General features: G+C 38.6%; 1 protein-coding gene across 6 annotated transcripts in view; it reads left to right on the top strand.

Annotated features, from left to right (window-relative positions):
* Nucleotides 1–17,958, top strand: part of LOC131684695 (transcription factor E2f1) — a 53,399-nt gene that overhangs the window by 23,275 nt on the left and 12,166 nt on the right. For 3 of the 6 annotated variants that reach the window (XM_058967795.1, XM_058967796.1, XM_058967797.1), the window contains exons 2-3: nucleotides 15,838–16,628; nucleotides 16,691–16,842. In XM_058967795.1, the coding sequence (XP_058823778.1) occupies nucleotides 16,023–16,628; nucleotides 16,691–16,842 (758 nt within the window). In that variant the 5' untranslated portion in view covers nucleotides 15,838–16,022. Of the gene's footprint in view, nucleotides 1–5; nucleotides 1,134–1,329; nucleotides 1,705–2,245; nucleotides 2,484–15,837; nucleotides 16,629–16,690; nucleotides 16,843–17,958 lie in introns of those variants that run through there. The other 3 variants (XM_058967798.1, XM_058967800.1, XM_058967799.1) reach the window with 3 other exon arrangements.

The following is a 17,958-nucleotide window of genomic DNA, read 5'->3' as shown; positions in this document are numbered from 1 at the left end:
TTTTCGCCGTCAGGACACACATCCATATCGAAAAAAGATGGAGACTGACCGACCGACAAATGGCTGATATTTTCAATCGTGAAGCTAATCAGAAATCGTTCAAAATCATGCTGAAGCGAATTGGCGTATGCAAAAAATAAAACAAGAAAAAGTTACGCGTGCTGTCTTCTACAGAGGCAGGAATGAGAGAACGTCTGGCAAAAATGTGCTGCAAAATTTACAGATGTTCCTTTGACCTCCCGCAAAGCGGAGGAAAAGAATACCAAAAATGGCATCATCGAGAGGCCTAAAACAAAAAAAAAACAGCATAATGAGCAGAAGCTGCGGGCGACAGCAGCAATAGTGAACGAAAAATAAGACCACCGGAGGGAACATGCTAAGAAGCAAAACAACATGGACGCAAATCAGTAGTCTGCCACACCGTCATAAGTGGCCGGTGAAAAGCGGGTGCGCCTAGGTACGATGGAAGTGTACAGACAATCTGGCAGTACCAAACCGGTTCAAGTTTAGGAACTCGCTTCCTGCCTAAAACAACGAGTAATCCTTCCGGTTACCTAAATATGCTAAAGGGCTCTCAGTAGTCCGTTTAAATAGATTACGTTAATGGAGAAGAGTAGAATTCCAAAACTAATTGACACCCGGACCATCCGCATGATTGAACAAATTCTTCTGTACGCTCATGGTTTAAAAAGCCTTAATAAAACTAATGTGTCCATTAGATCCGGCCTGAACGCCAAACAGTGAGCCCAAATTATGCAAGCAATCGGATCAACCCGGTACGAACGAAAAGAAAACAAAAATCAAGGTTTAAAAGTTTTCAATACTTTTGAAAGCATCAATGTCGATGAATCTCCAAGCGAATAGGACTCCGATACCAAAGAACCCTCGATGGATGATGGTAAGGAAATCTCTGGGAGCGGTAAAAAGAAGTGCGAAATAGAGGAGTGCAGGAAACTTTGTCAGAGTGAAAACAACAACAAAAAAACGCAAACATAGGCTGAAAAGAGCGATAGATGGAACGACTACACGAGTCTCTCTGTGCCTGGTGTTGCGAGGGGACTGACTGCACGAACACATCGAAAGTCAGCAGCGGTTTACGGTACGTGACTGAGTGGAAGTAGTGCCATTCAATGGTAAGAATTTTTTTTCGAAAATTATCAAACACTGACTAGAAAGAGGGATCGCATAGGATATAATAATCAATCGACTGTGCAAGGAGCGTGTTAGTGTTGAGTGCGTGCGGAACCAGTAGCACAAATTGTATGCGCACTGTTGTCCGCACGGTCGTGTATTCGTGTGGATTTTTCGACTATCCTATCGATTTTGTGATGTCTGTGGCGGAGAAACGGTGGAGGAGGCACTGTTGACTCCAACAATATTGTGTACCGTAGGCTGCCGTAATCCGAGGGATAATCGTCGGCGGAAGCCTTACAATGGTGACGGTTTTCTCCCCATCACACCCGGTGATGGCGGTATGTGTTTAATCCGTGAAATATTAAAGTTTGGTGCTGAGGAAATAATGCGAAATAAATGCAAGCTGCAAAATGGAATGGTCAAAAATTGTTTGTGTGTGTGTTGACACAAGCTGCGAGCGGGCTGCTAGACATCGATACCGATATCAGCCGTGGACGTATTTTCGGCTTGTGTGCTTTTTTCGCGATACTGCAGTAATAGGTGCTGATTGGGTCGGAATGTAGCGAGTTGGTGCGTAATAAATCGCTAGTGAGACATTTTAGGCGGCTAGGGTCCGTTGTTGTTGAAAAGTTCATTTTGAAAAGGTTACATTGAGTGTTTCTTCCTGAAAAGTAAAAAATCGATTGTTATTTCTTGATATATTTTTGCAATAGTGGTATTTTAACCGAGGGTTCGCCTCACAGGGATAGAAAAGGTGCAAGAGTAGGATGTGGCCGTCGCACGACATACAGTTACGGACAAAACAATATGACCACTGCGCTGCTAATATTTCTTTCTGTGTCCCTATCCTCCACATTATGATTAAGATGGTATCATCTAACGTCGGGCACTAGTATAGATGTGTTAACAAGCATTAACAAACTTGTGACATGCAAAATTAAGGTTATGGACATAGAATTCACATTTTAGCGGAGATGTCATCAAAAAAGGCGGCATAAAAATAAGATTCAACTTACCGTAAACATCGACAATTGTACAAAGCCTATTTCAGTAAATTTGTGCGAGCTTGCAGAAATAAGGGGCGAAAAACGAAAATATTTCGATAAAAGAACTATTGAAAGAGTGAAAATCGCAACGTAAAATTGCTCCTGTCTTCTAGAAAAACCTACAACATGTTTTCAATGTTCTTCATGGCCCGAAACCACGTGTAGCGACAGGAGGCCCAGGAAAACTTTCGCCGTTGATAATACTCATAGCAACGGACTTTACACTATAGATACATTCAAACCAGCCTAGAAGACCAGGGATGAGCTGAAATTATCAGTGCCACGCTGAACTCTACAGAGGAGGTTCGTAAAGAATAAACTTGTTGGTAGGAGCCCCAAGAGAATTCTACTAGACCTGTAGACGCCCAGGAGACTTTAATTTGTACTGTACTGCTGCATCTGGTCTTAGGGGCATGGATGCCACATTGAAATCTGTGTTTCCGCCAAAAAAAATCTTTTTACCATCTGTGATGACTAAAACAGGAAAAAAATCTGTGAAAATCTGTGATAAATTTCCAAAAAATCGGAATATTTCCAAAAATCTGTGAAATTTTTATCAAAATGTTGTGACATTACAGAAAAATCTGTAAATATGGTAGCCCTGCTTACGGGTCGATCACAAATGACAGCTTTTTCGGCGATTTTCGACCCCTCCCTCCCCCATCGTAGCATTTTGTCACAAAATTCTAACCATCCCCTTGTAAATAACGTCTAACCAACCCCTTGTAAATTGTGTACAAAATGAGCATGAAGAGAAGTTCAGTTTCAGATCACAATCTTGCAACTGCGAATGATTCTAAGAAGCATACGCTCATCTAAATTACTAAGTTTTATTTGTTCGAATCCGAAGATAAAATTTAATTCAGCTAGCAAACTATGTCTACTAATAGCTACATTAGCTAATTAATGTAGCAAGTTAAAGCCGCATTCAAAATCTTTTCTTTTTGGTGAGTTTGCAATTCCGCGAATCATAAACTTTACCGCATGAAAAACCGTTTGAAAAGTTACTTGGGTGAATTTAAATTTATTTCTCTTGGGAATGGAGGAACATTAAATTCTAGAGAAAATTTTCAATAGGACGTAAGTAACAATGAGAGATTCTCTTTGGGGTCTTTCTCTTCTGTTCATTACTGGGCCATTTCAACATTTACTATTCTACTCTTTGCATAATATTCTAGTAAAAACCGTCGGCTTTCGATATGTACTGGAAAATTAGTGCAAAGTGTTATAATGACGTCGTAATAAACGAAAGAGAAAGTAAACAAAGAGAGGCTCTCAATGTTACTTACGTCCTATTGAAAAATTTCTCTAGAATTGTTTTCTCTAATCAATGGGGCTTTAACCCATTCATGCCCAGGTTGTTTGTGGATAACAACGTTTTTAAACAGCGAACTTTTGGTTGAGGCAAGATTTGCTCACAAAAACAAGTAAGGCTAATAAATGTGACTATTGGCTTTCATTTGAGTATTAACAGTTACAAGGGTCAGCTCTAGAACTGAAGCTATTGCAATTAATCTGATTGAATTCCGATGGAGCAGTGCTGCCAGGGACAGTTTACGGTGACGACGGTAAATGATTTGTTCATATATCTTCGTTATGATGCAATATTAGTGAAAACTGATAAAACTTACCATTTTAGACTATTTTTAGCTATAATTTCCAATCCATTGGACTATTGTGAATATTCTAGGAGAATTGTAGTGAGCGTTGGAAGGTAAAAATTTCGCAGCTTCTAGCACTGCAAGAGAAGCACCTACCTTTATGAAAAAAAGTTTTTTTCGAGTTTCTTGACTCCACCGTTTTCAAGAAAATAAAATAGTTTTGAAACACTACATGCACTAGAATAAAGTTGGGCATGAAAGGGTTAAGCACGTCTAGGAATTTAAACATCGCACAACTTCGGGCTCTACCTAATAAAAAATATTATACAGGAACTTTAACCCATATAGTGCAACGATTCCACATGTTGTTTGGATCATACCCTGAACAGGTCGTTAGGCTCTTAAATCATACGATGTTTATTAGGGCAACCCCCCTCGTCACGCTTCGTCACAAATTTGGAATATCCACCCCAACCTCCCAAAATGCTACGTCATTTATGCATTGCTCCTTATTGTTTCTTTGGCATTTTCTGAAATTCAAATATGTCTTTTAATTTCAATGTAAAGATAGTGAATATGTTCTATTCTCATGTTATTCATACAAAGCAATAACAAACGAATTGTCTTGCATAAAAATATCTCGATATTCAACGAAGGAAATAGAAAATGACTAATATTGCATTTTGTTTAAGGCGGTCTTATTGTTTTGTCGGACACTGTACATTTTGTACATGCTTCGTTCCATCACGGTTTTCGGTAATTCTATCGTTATCTTCGATTTTGACTTAGTTGATGTTGGTTACGAAAGATGATTGCTGGACAGTGCTGGCCTGTTTCGACGAAGAATTCGAAGATTGCTAGATTTGACAAAGGTATAGGTATACATATTAGATATGTGCGCCGGCGGCGTAAGCGACATTTTTGCCCGGCGGCGGTGGCGTCACGCCGTTGCACCCTACCGGCGGTGGCGCGCCGGCATATGTTGGCGTGACGAATACTGACGCCTATGTAACTAAAAAAAATTCTTGGCAGTACAACTCCTTTCCCAAATTTTCGGTTTCTTTTATAACAGACTTCGCAGCATACAGTCACATACAAACAGACCTCTTGAAAGCTTGAAGAAAATTCTAAAAAAAAGTCATCGCCCACGGTATACTAGCGACATCTCGGGCCATGAAATTGCCTGCAGATATACAATTTACACAACATTTCAAGCGTTATCTCTCATTTCGATACACATATTTTGTTGATCAAAGTTACCTCAAAAGCAACGAATGAAAATTTACATCAAAATAATTTTATTTTTAGAGCAAATAAAATACCAAACTATCTGAACATTTTCAATATATGAGTACCAGTACTTGTTTTAAACATGCAAACAGTTACATCTACTTGATGTGGAGATAGTGATTCGAAAAAAAATTTGAAAAAATGATCAATTTGGGAAATTAAGCAACGAATTGATTTCCTCAAACAAAACAAAAACTATTTTACGTTTTTGTTTTGTTTGAGGAAATGAATTCCTGTTATCGATTTATTGTTTTTTGTTTCTATTTAGTGTTCTGACCGTCGCTTTTCTAGAATCCTGCAGACATCAGATACCATGACACGATGCGTTAATAATGGCATTACTTAATTTTCCAAGCTTGCGTTTACTTTTATTTCTTGTAAGTACAAAATCACCACGATGAATAATGCATACAATTCCGTGGCACTACAGTTCCTCTCAACGGAAGATTTGCTTCAATCTATGCTCGATGTTCTGGTATCATACAGATTTTTATCCTGACGAAACTCAAATATACACACGGTAAAAAATCCTCACGTTGATGGAAAGTGATTTGCAGTTGATTTCGCACTACTTGCCCAACATTTCAATGCGATGTGTCAATCTGTTGGAATGGGTCATTTCAAAGCACTTCGAAATCAACAGCAAATCACTTCCATTTGAAATGTATTGCACATTGCTTCTAATAGATCTTGCATTTAACTATATACGTATTCCTTACGGTATATCCCATTATGGATTACCTGAGAACAAATAATTGATAATAAATTAATCACAAGTAAAATATACAATGCTCACGTTCTACATTACTTTGGAAATGCAAGTTTTCTATTTTTGCTCCTATTTCCGAGCATACGTTTGTAGTCGATTAAAGACTTTAGTATTTTGACACTTTTGACACTTGCAATTAAAGATGGAACCACTCAAATTCAATAGATTAGTACAGTGGTGCGAATTCAACGGATATTCATTTCAATTTAAAGATCATTTCTATTAAATAGTTTTCAAGGACCAGGTCATTCTGATACGAGTTATAAATACTTAGAAAATCAATGCTAAATCACTTCAATTGTTAGTGATACATGATAAACTGATTCAAGTGCAATATCATTTGAATTAGACGTGACAATTTTTTACCGTGCAATTAATGGTTGTACGACTTTCCTCCGAAAACCATTCCCCAGAAACAAAAACACCGAAGTTTTTTCCCCAGAAAGAACCATTCTCCAGAAAACCATTCCGTCGAAAGTACCAATTACCAGAAAACCGTTTCCCAGAAATTATTTTTGCCAAGAAAACCGTTACCCAGAATGAACAAATACCCAGAAGTTCAAACCCCAGAAAAAACCATTTCCCAGAAATTGAGGTATTTTAACTGAAGATGACATTTATTAGTATTAATATTCAGGTTTGGTTTTGTAATATAAGAGCTATTGATAAAATGGTATCTTTTAATGTTGTACCATCTTCCTGGTCGGCAATTAAAACTTCTTTTAATTTTTTATCTCTTCTGCCTGTTTTTTACAGCGACACCGGTTTATCATATCTGCTTGCAAATATCGCATATATTCCGCCGACGTGGACTGCTTTTCCTCTTTGAATTCTTTCACAACCGCATAAAGTTTAAGGTCACTGGTGCCTTTTAATTGTGCATTCAATTGGCTGTGATACCCTTTTATTGCGTTTGAGGTTCTGGGTATGTCATTGAGGGTGTTGTATCGCATGGTCCATAATTCAGGGGAAAATCTGGCCCGTGCCTGTGCACAGTGTTTTCCAGAGGCGACGCGTGGTTCCACCGTTAACCTGTTCAATATATCACGAGGGCCCTCAAAATGTCACGAAATAAGCAACTGATCAGACACGTCACTAATTCAATTCCATGAGACGTTTCTGATCATATGATGCTTTACCGTAGAACAAGAGCAAAAAATATATTACATCTTTCAAATGGGATAGCAATTGGAATTTTCCAAATGCAATTAATTAAATCCAGAGAACTTTTTTTCCTCGCAAAATATCATAGGAAAACTGCATTCAATATCTAGCACTCATGATTAGAACATCTCCTGATTTGAGTTTGTCTATTTTACACTTTCAGTAGACATATTTTCAGCATGTAAATGCAAACAACAAACAGTTTCTTTCAAGCAAAAGTAGATGGTTCATTATTATCGTTGAACCAACCAAATACATACGCGTTTACAAATATGTCCCTCCCAAGGGGAGAAACATTTTGTTAGGCTACCCAAGAAAACAAGCGTATGAACGTATGACGCAATGTGTTTGAAAATTATAGAGTACTTGACAATCTGTAACTGTATTAGTGTGTTCAACGATTTGTTTTCCTCCACCTGTCATAATTTCTGATAGCTGGAGGAAAACAAATCGAATAAAAAGCTTTTCGGTCAGATTATTCGCATGGTGGATCGAACCCAACCGGTATTGAAGTGTCCGGAATAAGTTTCACAGTGACACAGAGCATTTAAACACAATTATAAATACTTTAGGCAAGCGATTTCAAACGTTTAAATTGACGGACAGGTTTACATATGCTGGAGGAAAACAAACTCCCAAGTAGTGTGAGTGAAATCATTTGCATAGAACTCTATAAAGCGCTCTCGTTTTGCACATAGCTCCAACGCCCAGCAATGCACGATGGTTCAATATTTGATTTGAACCGGTGCAAAAGGGAATAGAAAAAGCAGTCGTCATTGACACTCACCCTGTTATTTCAGCCATCGCTCACCAAGCTGATTCAATCCAGAGCATGCGGTGAGAGTAAAAGATGCGTGCAGGTTTTTGGTTGAAGCGGTCATGGGAAAGCAGAAAATTTCTGAATTCTACTCGCTGGAGACGTCGAGTTGGTTTATCGTTCGGATCAAATTGTCAAACTTCGAGGTTCGGAGATTATTACTTTCATTTAAAATAGTTATCGTGCTACTGTTGTTAATAGTAACTCATAATGGGTTTCGGGTCGTCCGATTTTGGAAACCTGTTCAATGAACAGGTTGAACGTACAGACGCGTCGCCTCTGGTGTTTTCCAACCCTTCGCTTTCCCAAAACGTATTTTTATGTAATCGAAGTACGGGGATATTTGTTACGGAGCTGAAGCACGGACAATACCCAAGCCTTCAGGTAGATCCTGAGGCTTCAAAAAGTCCAAGGCGTTTGCATGCACCATCGAAATGCACCATCGAAATGCACCATCGAAATTTCAAGAGGGTCCTCTACTCTCGAGGCCTAAAGTTGAGGTGTTTTTTGGGAATAATTTGCGAAAGATCTACTGAATGAATCCTGATTTTTTTTTTTAATTTTGAAGATGCATGTTTCGGCTTTTCAATTTAACTTTCAACGACGAAAACAAACATCTCTGCGGCTTCGAAACGTCATTGATGTTTAAATTACATGGGCCTAGCTTAAGTAAAGTTTCGGCTAATGGGGTTTTCGTCTTCAAAAGTGAAATTCGAAAGCCATTACCAAAAAAATATTTCATTTCTTCTAAAAACTCCGTATGCAACAAATTTTATTAAATTGAAACTAAGCAATCAATGAAGTATTATTAAGTTAGAAAACGTTGTTATTGACCTATGCTAAGTACTCTGTTGTTGAAAATATCGAGTTATTAAGGGGTTACATTACTAGAATTTTCAAAAAATCGAAAAAAAATTCAATGGCTGAAAATGTGCTTAAATAGTTTTGAAAATATGTCGATGAAGCGACTCTTATGTATACCCCGAGCGTATCGAAAACTTTAAATGCGATTTTTTTTTTCGAAACCGCTTTTTAGCTGGTCGGAAATGTAAGTCAAACAACTCTTTTTGGACGTTTTGAAATTTGCACAGTGTATTCAGGGGGAAGCCCATTTGGCATAAAGTCATTTGGCATAACGTCGTTTGGCATAAAGCCACTTGTCATAACCATAGCGCGATTCAAGTGGTCATTTGGCATAAAGCCATTTGGCATAAACGTCATTTAACATAATCGATTAAAACAAAATTGAAGATAGATTGCCATTTGGCATAAGGGCCATTTCGCATAATGCCCATTTGGCATAAAGCCATTTGGCATAATAGACATTAAACCTAACTTCTCAGGTCTATTTGATTAACATGTAACCGAAATAATAGGATGCAAAATCGGTAATTTTCTATTATGCAGTTTCCCGAATTACCATTGCGCGATATGGACAACAGTCGTGATTCACTGGTTGGTCAATTTTTAACCGGACCGCTTTTTATTTGGACCTCCGCTAGTTGGATCTGAATGTCAAAATCTCATATCAAATTCACTTTGCCAATCAAACTGACATTAATTAGAGATTTGACCAGATGCATTTTCGGTCCAACTAGCGAATCAAATTCGTTTGTTGAACGTCTGTACTTGCCTGAATTTTCCGGAAATACAATAAAATTACAGTCAACACTGAACTTGTCCTAGAAGACCTGCTAGGCAGCCAACTGCGCTTTAGCTTTCCACTTTCTATTGAACCTGAAAATTTGTTTGAATTTTATTCATTTTAAATGCAACTATGAATTTCTAAGAGTTTACATTATTCTGAATATTGTCAATTCTTCGAAAGTTTTTAATTTCGATAATAACTTAAAGCATCTGAGATTTTGCCTTCTTTTACATATATGTAGTAAATTGCTTTTAACTTTTAATTTTATTGCTTTGAGCTTTTTTCTTCTTGTGAATATGAACTAGTCGAAATTTTTCCCCCTTTGAATGTAGACAGCAAACAAAAGTAAACGCCAGATGAACAAACATTCGGAAAGCAAGATACTGTATATCTCGAATTAGATTTCATATTGTATAAAAGTAGTTAGGTTAAAAAATTGTAGCAATCCAAATATTCGTAAATGGAATGGTTAATACAATGGTTCTTCTTCACTCGTTCCCTCTAATTGATTTGACATGAGATCTGTAGTTTTAAACTAGCCTATCATTAGCAGATTACAATTAACGATTTATTGTTGCATGACATTTCACAATTTTTTTAACTTTCATGCAAGATGATCAACATAGTTCTAAATGCAAATATTCTCAATGCACAAATTCCATACTTACTTTAGTTTTCTATGTAATCAATCTGACACAGAAATATTCTTCGTCTCACTGAAGTTAATTCCTTCTTTCAAACATGAGCAGTTCTTGGAATCGTACTTATTTCAGTGAATCAAAACGCCATAAACATTTGAACGGGTATTTTCATACTTTATGCCAAACGAATTTTATGCCAAAAGACCATTATGCCAAACGACCGCAATAGCATTCAATATCCTGTACATTTTATGCCAAACGACCATTATGCCAAATGGCTATTATGCCAAATAGCCTACTATCATTTTTTTCTTATGCCAAACGACTATGCCAAACGACGTTATGCCGAATGACTATACCAAACAGGTTAGCCCCGTATTCAGAATTGCTATCTGCAGCGACGTACGTAGGATTTTATATTTTTATCACATAGTGCACATTTGCGTCGATTTTAATGACTTTTACAGCGCTTTTTGATTAACAAGTGCACCATTTCACAAAATCCTACATCGCTTGCCATTGTACCAAGAAATCGAAAAAAAAGAATAGTTTTTAACTCTAGGCAGCCAAAGTTTGTGCTCAATCATTAACCGTAATGGCACGCAAAGCGATAGAGATTTGAAATGTCCTATTAGGTATTTAACCTAATGGAGCTCTTTTTATGTTTATAGATCTTCAGGTAATATTACATGTCTTTGAAACTCAAAATGTATTATAGAGTTTTGGGATATTTCCGCGGGGCGACGCCGCAAATATCGAAAATCGACGGTTGTTGGAAAAATAACAAACAATAGGGTGGGTGCTCCAATAGCCGCGGTGTACTACTAGTTGCAGTAGTAGGCTAAACGCTTGATTAAAATGCCAACCGTCGCTAATTATTTTTTGCTTTTAATGTAGAATACATTTAAGCTTTCAATATAGGGGTCCCGTTTCAAAATATCGGCTGCGGCACCGCGTCAGATTTTGAACGTTAATAACTTTTATCATACTTAACAGAATGATTTGATTTTTAGGTCAATTTGTTGAAAATATGTTCCTCTATGCTGTATTAAAATTTTAAGTATGTATAACATGCACTAATAACAAAAAATTGTGTTTTGAAAAATCTTTCGAAAACGACTCGGAAAAGTGAAAATTTTCAGCCCATCCCGCACAGAGCCGTCAAAATGGTGGACCAACCGAACAATAAAATAATGAAAAGTTTATATATAGGTCCACTACATGTTTGTTTTATGATTATTCGTATTTGGTTGCTTGACGAGAGCAGTTAGTGGGGGAAAGACGGCATACTCCTTTGGTTAGGCCATTAGAAGCCGGACGGAAAGGAAAGGCTCACGCACGGCACGAGAACGAGCGAGAAAGCGATAGTAGTGCATATTAGCGCGATTATATAAATATCTGTCGGTCGGTTTTTCTCATTCGTATTCGTTCAAGTACTAGCAAGCAGCCAGTCCACCGAAGTAAAGCAGTTGGCAATGACGACGGTCCGAAAAAGTGCCCCAGCTACTGGTGACTCATCGGAACTGTCGCCCTGCAAGAATTTCGCCCCAACTAAAGGGCAACTAATCTGTAGGCTATCGTTCCAGCGTCTATATAAGAAATACGATGTGTGGAACGAAAGAAAGAGAATTTAAATTATCCTCTCTCGCTCGTTTTCGTGCACTGCTTTTCCATTCCTTTCTGCTGCTAATACCATCATAACTTAAACGAATGTGCATGTTCCCCCACCATCTCATGGCCAGTGTTGCCACAATTGCATGTTGCTATTACACTTTGAATTATTTTATCGATCCTCTCTAGTATTGATAAAATATAGAACGTGCAAAGTACACTAGTCGCATGCTTTTATTCGAACTTTTTGGCAGCCTCCGTTGATTAACTGCATAAATCGATTTGTTTGTGCAGCTCCTTGCTAGTAGCAAACTAAATAGCCTTTATCAGCGCTAACAAATAAAACAAAAGAATTTAAGTTTGTGAAAATCTTCTCCTTCCTTCTTTTCAAATCTGCAACATTCTTTGAAAATATTGTTTGAATGTTGTTATTGAAAAACTGAACATGCAAGTTTGCTAGCACTGGCCACTACATTGAAGGCGATGGAAAGACAGAATATTCGTTTTGGTTATGCTAGTATTGGTAGCCGAACGGAAAGGAAAGGCGCAGGAATGGAACGAAAACGAGCGAGAGAGCGATAGTAGTGCTTTCTCGTGTGTTTATATATGAATATTGGTCAGTCGGTTTTTCTCATCATTCGTATTCGTTCAAGCACTAGCAAGCAGCCAGTCCACCGAAGGAAAGCAGTTGGCAATGGCGATGGACGGAAACAGTGCCCCAGCTACTGGTGACTCATCGGAACTGTCGCCCTGCAAGAATTTCGCCCCAACTAAAGGGCAACTAATCTGTAGGCTATCGTTCCAGCGTCTGGTTCGTGAGATTGTACAGGACTGCAAAGTCGAGCTACGCTTACAAACCTCAGTCGTAATGATGCCCCGAGAAGCCAACGATGCCTACTGGTTCGAGAATGCAAAATAGTGCGCCTGGTTTGTTCGAGAATGCAAAATACTGCACCAAACGCATAACTTTCAGGCCAAATATATTAAACTGGCTCACCGTGTCGCGGGGAGTGCGTCTGAATTATGCTCCCGCAATAAAACAATAAACGGTTCTTTTCAGGACCAATTAATTGTGTTCTAATAAGAGTTAAACTGAAATATCCATTTGAGGTGTTTAACAATTTTCAGCAAGTAGGTTAGAAATACGATATGTGGATAGAAAGAGAATTTAAATTATCCTCGCTCGTTTTCGCGCACTGCTTTTCCATTCCTTTCTGCTGCTAATACATCATAAATTAAACGAATGTGCGTGTTCCCCACCATCCCATGGCCAGTGTTGCCACAATTGCATGTTGCTATTACACTTTGAATTATTTTTTCGATTCTCTCTAGTGTTGATAAAATATAGAACGTGCAAAGTACACTAGTCGCGTGCTTTTATTCGAACTTTTTGGCAGCCTCCTTTGATTAACTGCATAAATCATTAGATTTAAATTAACGTCTCGAAGTGAAGTCACGATGCTCCGGTTATGTCACAGACATTACCCACCCATCTTTTTTTAGTTTAGTAGAGCGAATACGAATTACTATCGCTCTCTCGCTTGCTCGTTTTCGGGCTATGTTCCTTTTCATTCTTTCCTGCTACTAATACTAGCATAATCAAAACGAATGTGCGTCTTCCCACCATCCATTTAGTGAGCAGTGTTGCCAAACGCATTTTCAGTTTTTCATCAATAACATTTCAACAATATTTTCAAAGAATGCTGTAGATTCGAAAAAAAGAAAAATAGTTGGTGATGGAAAAGAATTCCCAATTAGAATTTTTAACCATAATTATAACGAATCATTTGAAAATTTCACATGCAAACGTAATTTCGTTGCATATCATTAGATTTGGATTAACATCACAAGTGTAGTTACGACACTCCAGTTATGTCGCAGACATTACCCACCCATCTTTTAATGTAGAATATTTAGTCTAGAAATCAGAATGTTCCAATGGTCGTTTCAGGCGACTTCAACATAGATGTTTCAAAACAAGAGAATTTGAAATTTGTTTATTTTATGAATGAATGTTTCAAGCTTCGTTTGATCTCTGATCCATCACAAGCAACTACACTTGCAGGCACATGCATTGATCTTGTATTTGTCAAAAACGTCAATGCAGAAACCCGAAGATATATTTCGTACTTTTCATATCACAGACCAATACTTTTTTTAATTGATCCAGTGGTTTAATTTCAAATGTAAACAACGCTTGAAAAATTATAACCGGTTGACGACCTACACCTACACCAATCATGTCAGAATCACCTCCTGGACAACAGCTAAGCCCGGAAATAGTAAGAAGTCAGAAGCATCCAACGAAAATCGAAGCCAGCGCATCTCCCCACCAAGGCCAACAACGCCAACAAAAACGGTCCTTGTCAGGACCACCATCATTTTTGTAAAGAATAATTTGAAATATTCCTCGCCCAAATCACCTTTTGTCCGAAAATTCCAATGAATATCAACATATTTGAAGAACGTGTTCCTTATGTATTCTACATCTCTCCGGTTATGTCGCAGACATTACCCACCCATCTTTTTAGTTCGCACTAAACTCGCAAGGCAGCACAAGTTTTTACCATAGAAATTTGCTCAAAAAACATCTGAAATAGTGAGTTTTCCTTGATTTTTGAGCTCCTTTGCAGGTATAGTGGGCTAAATGTACCTAGAGTTGCATGCACCAAAAGTAGTCAATGGGTTTTGCATCTATAGGAACCGGAATTAGCAATTGCGCCACTATTGCTACATGCGGACCAAGCGGTTATAAATGCAAAAATTGGTTCAAAACCAATTATAATATTTTTTCTATCAAATAGGAATCGAAAGCTTTCATTTAACATATAATCATCACCCATAGATCTTTCCATCTTTTTTAATGCGTTTAAATTTAAGCACAATGCGCAAATATTAAAAAAAAACTGTGAATAGCAAACTTATAACAAGTATTTAAGTGCACATTATCTAAATGAAACGAATTGTTTATTGAAAAAATAGAAGAAAATTTTTTTTCGGTAAAATAATTTTCTGGGTTTTGGTACTGTCTGCGGAACAGTTTTCTGGGTTATGGTTCTTTCTGGGTGAAAGTTTGCTGGGCTTAGGTACTTTCTGGGAATCAGTTTTCTCGGAAATTAGTACTTTCTGGAATGTGTTTCTGAGGAAAAAGCTTCGGTATTTTTTCTTCTGGGGAATGGTTTTCGGGGGAATGTTATACAATCTATCTAGATTAATCTAGAGGATACACCCAACTCTTTGAGACAAACATGCGCAATATTTTGTTTTTCTCCCTAAGAACGGTGTTTACAGGCTATTGCCACCTTGTGTGATTTCACAAAATTTGTCACGCGGGACAAATCGAGATCCACTCAGCAAATCGTTGCAGTTCGCTATAATTATACTCATATCGTAGCTATATTTTGATGTCAAGTTATGTGTTATAAATTCATAGTATTTGTTCGATCAGTCACTTTCGCCAGAATATAAACGACTAAACACGATAAATGTTTTCTATTCATGATTACTAAAAGCTGGTGTTAATTCTTGTGCTGAATAATTGGTTTTGATTCAACTAATTTCTCAAAGCTGCTACAGAACCTCTTCTGGCTTAAGGGATATGTCTCTTTCTAGTTTAGCATTGAGTAAGTTGTTGATAACTGATGTGAATTGGTATTTAGTTCAATTATTTTGTAGCCAAGGCATCCGTATCATATCTGGGCGCGAAAACAAAAAAAAATCACAAACACGATAGCCGATTTGAACGTGGGTGCCTTATTTCAAATCTGTCTATTTGTGATTCTATTTCGTATACCGCAATTGCTCGAGAGTATGCAGGGATATGGATTAATTTATGAGGTCACAACATTTCAAAAATACATTCAAATGTACGGCTTTGTTTTTTTTCAATTCTTTGCTGATACCTCGATGACGATCGTGCCGTATCTGACACCCATTTATTGGTTCACTCATCAATAATCTATCATAATAATCGAAATATTTTCTTTACCCTACGGCCCCAACATGCTTCCCACGCTTCTTCGGATGCCACATTGTGTCGCATCCCGCACCCAAACCATTCGCATTTCCACTTCTAATAATAACTCACCGTATCTTTTTTTCTCTATATTGTTTCAGATCTGTCCCGAAACGATTTTTTTGCCCAACAAAGCGATAGACTTTTGTTTTCTCTGGCATAAAAATATAGAACGAACTGTCCGTGCCAATGAGAATCGGTTGGATTCGGAGAAACGGCGCCACGTTTGTACGAACCTGTCCAGAGGTTTGCGGCGGCAGCGTCCGAATTCTTATTTTTTTGAAGTATGTATACGATTCAGTCTAAACAGAAGCAGCAAACTCAACAGCACTATGTAGCGTCTGGTGGCAGGGTTAGGGTAACTAATATGGAAATAAACCAAAAGACTGGCGACTCGTATGGACTGAACGGTGGCAGCGGCGGCAGTAGTAGAACCAGCTGTGCAAGCGGAAGTACAAATCGAACGATAGTCTATGGCGTTGGTAGCAACGTCAGCAGAAACAATGCTGGTGGCAGTAGGAATCCCTCGATTGGTAGTGGTAGCGAGATGTCCAGCGAGGATTACGAGGAGGTAAAACCGGACATCAAGGTCAGTTCGCATCTGCTCGATCATGGGTACGGATTCGGTGTAACACCGCAGTACCATTCGCCGCAGCAGAGCCATCATCACCATAGCAGTAGTAGTACTAGTAGCAATAGTCATCATAACAGTAGTCAACATAGTGGATATCACCATCATCACAGTCCTTCGGCGTCTACCTCTGCGTCGCCAGTACCGGCGACTGAATCGGCGCATTACCACCATGCAAAGCCAACGACGCCCGTTCGAACGGGGCTGCCACAACAGCACAAAAGTGCCAGCGGAGATCCGCAAATTACGAACTACTTCAAGGTGAGATTTGACAGTATTCTAGCTGAGCTTTCCCCCCACTTACGCTGATACTATTTTCGTAGGCGGTGAAACGTCGGCCCCAGACCAGCCTGTCGCCAACTCCGGCCAAAATCGCCAAACAATCCAGAAGTAAAACGCCCAGTTCTACGTGCTCTACGCCCACGTCGTCCGTATCGTCCTCCTCGTCGAAGAAACGGTATTCGGAGGGAACCAGGTGAGTGCATCTCGCATTTCATTACCAGAGATTTGGGTTGGATTATGTATAGGTTGTTAGGTTTTAATGCTTGTACGCTTAATTTGCATACTAAAACAATAAGAGGGCGTTACAGTTCCGTGATCTTAATTGACAACCGGTTTACTGAACGTTTTGTAGATGGTTAATTTGGTGCCGTGATGTATTTGTTTATCGACATGTTTTTCAGGGGTCGAAGTAAAAACGATTTTCTTCTGAAATACGTCTCTAAATTACTTAGAGTTTCACTGTCGGTGCTCATAAGTCAGCTAAGTCAGAATTCGGCATCGATGAACTCATTGACATTGACGCCTTCGACATTATCGGTAGGGGCATAATGTTTCTTCCGTCGAGCATCTTACTCTCATCAATTTTATCGTGCGTAATTTGCCGTTACTGATCTCGATCATTTATAGCTTATGAGGTTTTTGGTGTCAATAAACAGGGATGAGTGGACTATATTTCTGAATAACTTGTCGAATCACGAATATGGCGTTGTGGGATGATAAGAAGATTACTGTTTTAGTAGTCAGTCAAAAGCCGCGTAGCTTACAGACGTGCATCGATCATGCTCTGCATAAATCGTTGATGAACCTTATTCCTCTGTATATCCAGGAATCATGGACGTAGGAGGAGGCGAACTATCAAGCGCTCGGTGTGTTCAAGATCAAAATAAAATGGAGAGCACAAACGCATGAATCACAAGTTGGTAATCAGCAAATGCGACAGACCATAGTGGGCTGAACATGTAGAGAGACTAACTGCAGTGCAGCAGTGAAAATTGTCGTCTATATAGTAAGGCACTGCACATGTTGACTGCAATTTAGGAGGATGCGCAACGACGGGCGTTACCTGGAAATTACGTCGAGTAACCTGCACATTCACAATTCTGAACTGGAGTTTTAGATCACAGTGCTACAATCCCCCATACGAGCCTTTTTATAGGTGGGACACACTTATTTTTAATTCGAAAATACCGGCAATATCCTATTTCCAAATATTCAATAGCACACAATGGAGCGTTTGTTGCCTCTCCTTTTATTGTTCCTCTGGCAACCGATTCCTCCGATAGATTCTCGTCAATTGATTCGTGCTTTG

Source organism: Topomyia yanbarensis, chromosome 2 (assembly GCF_030247195.1).
Source record: "Topomyia yanbarensis strain Yona2022 chromosome 2, ASM3024719v1, whole genome shotgun sequence".
Lineage (NCBI taxonomy): Eukaryota > Metazoa > Arthropoda > Insecta > Diptera > Culicidae > Topomyia > Topomyia yanbarensis.
This window is presented reverse-complemented; position numbering and strand designations above follow the sequence as displayed.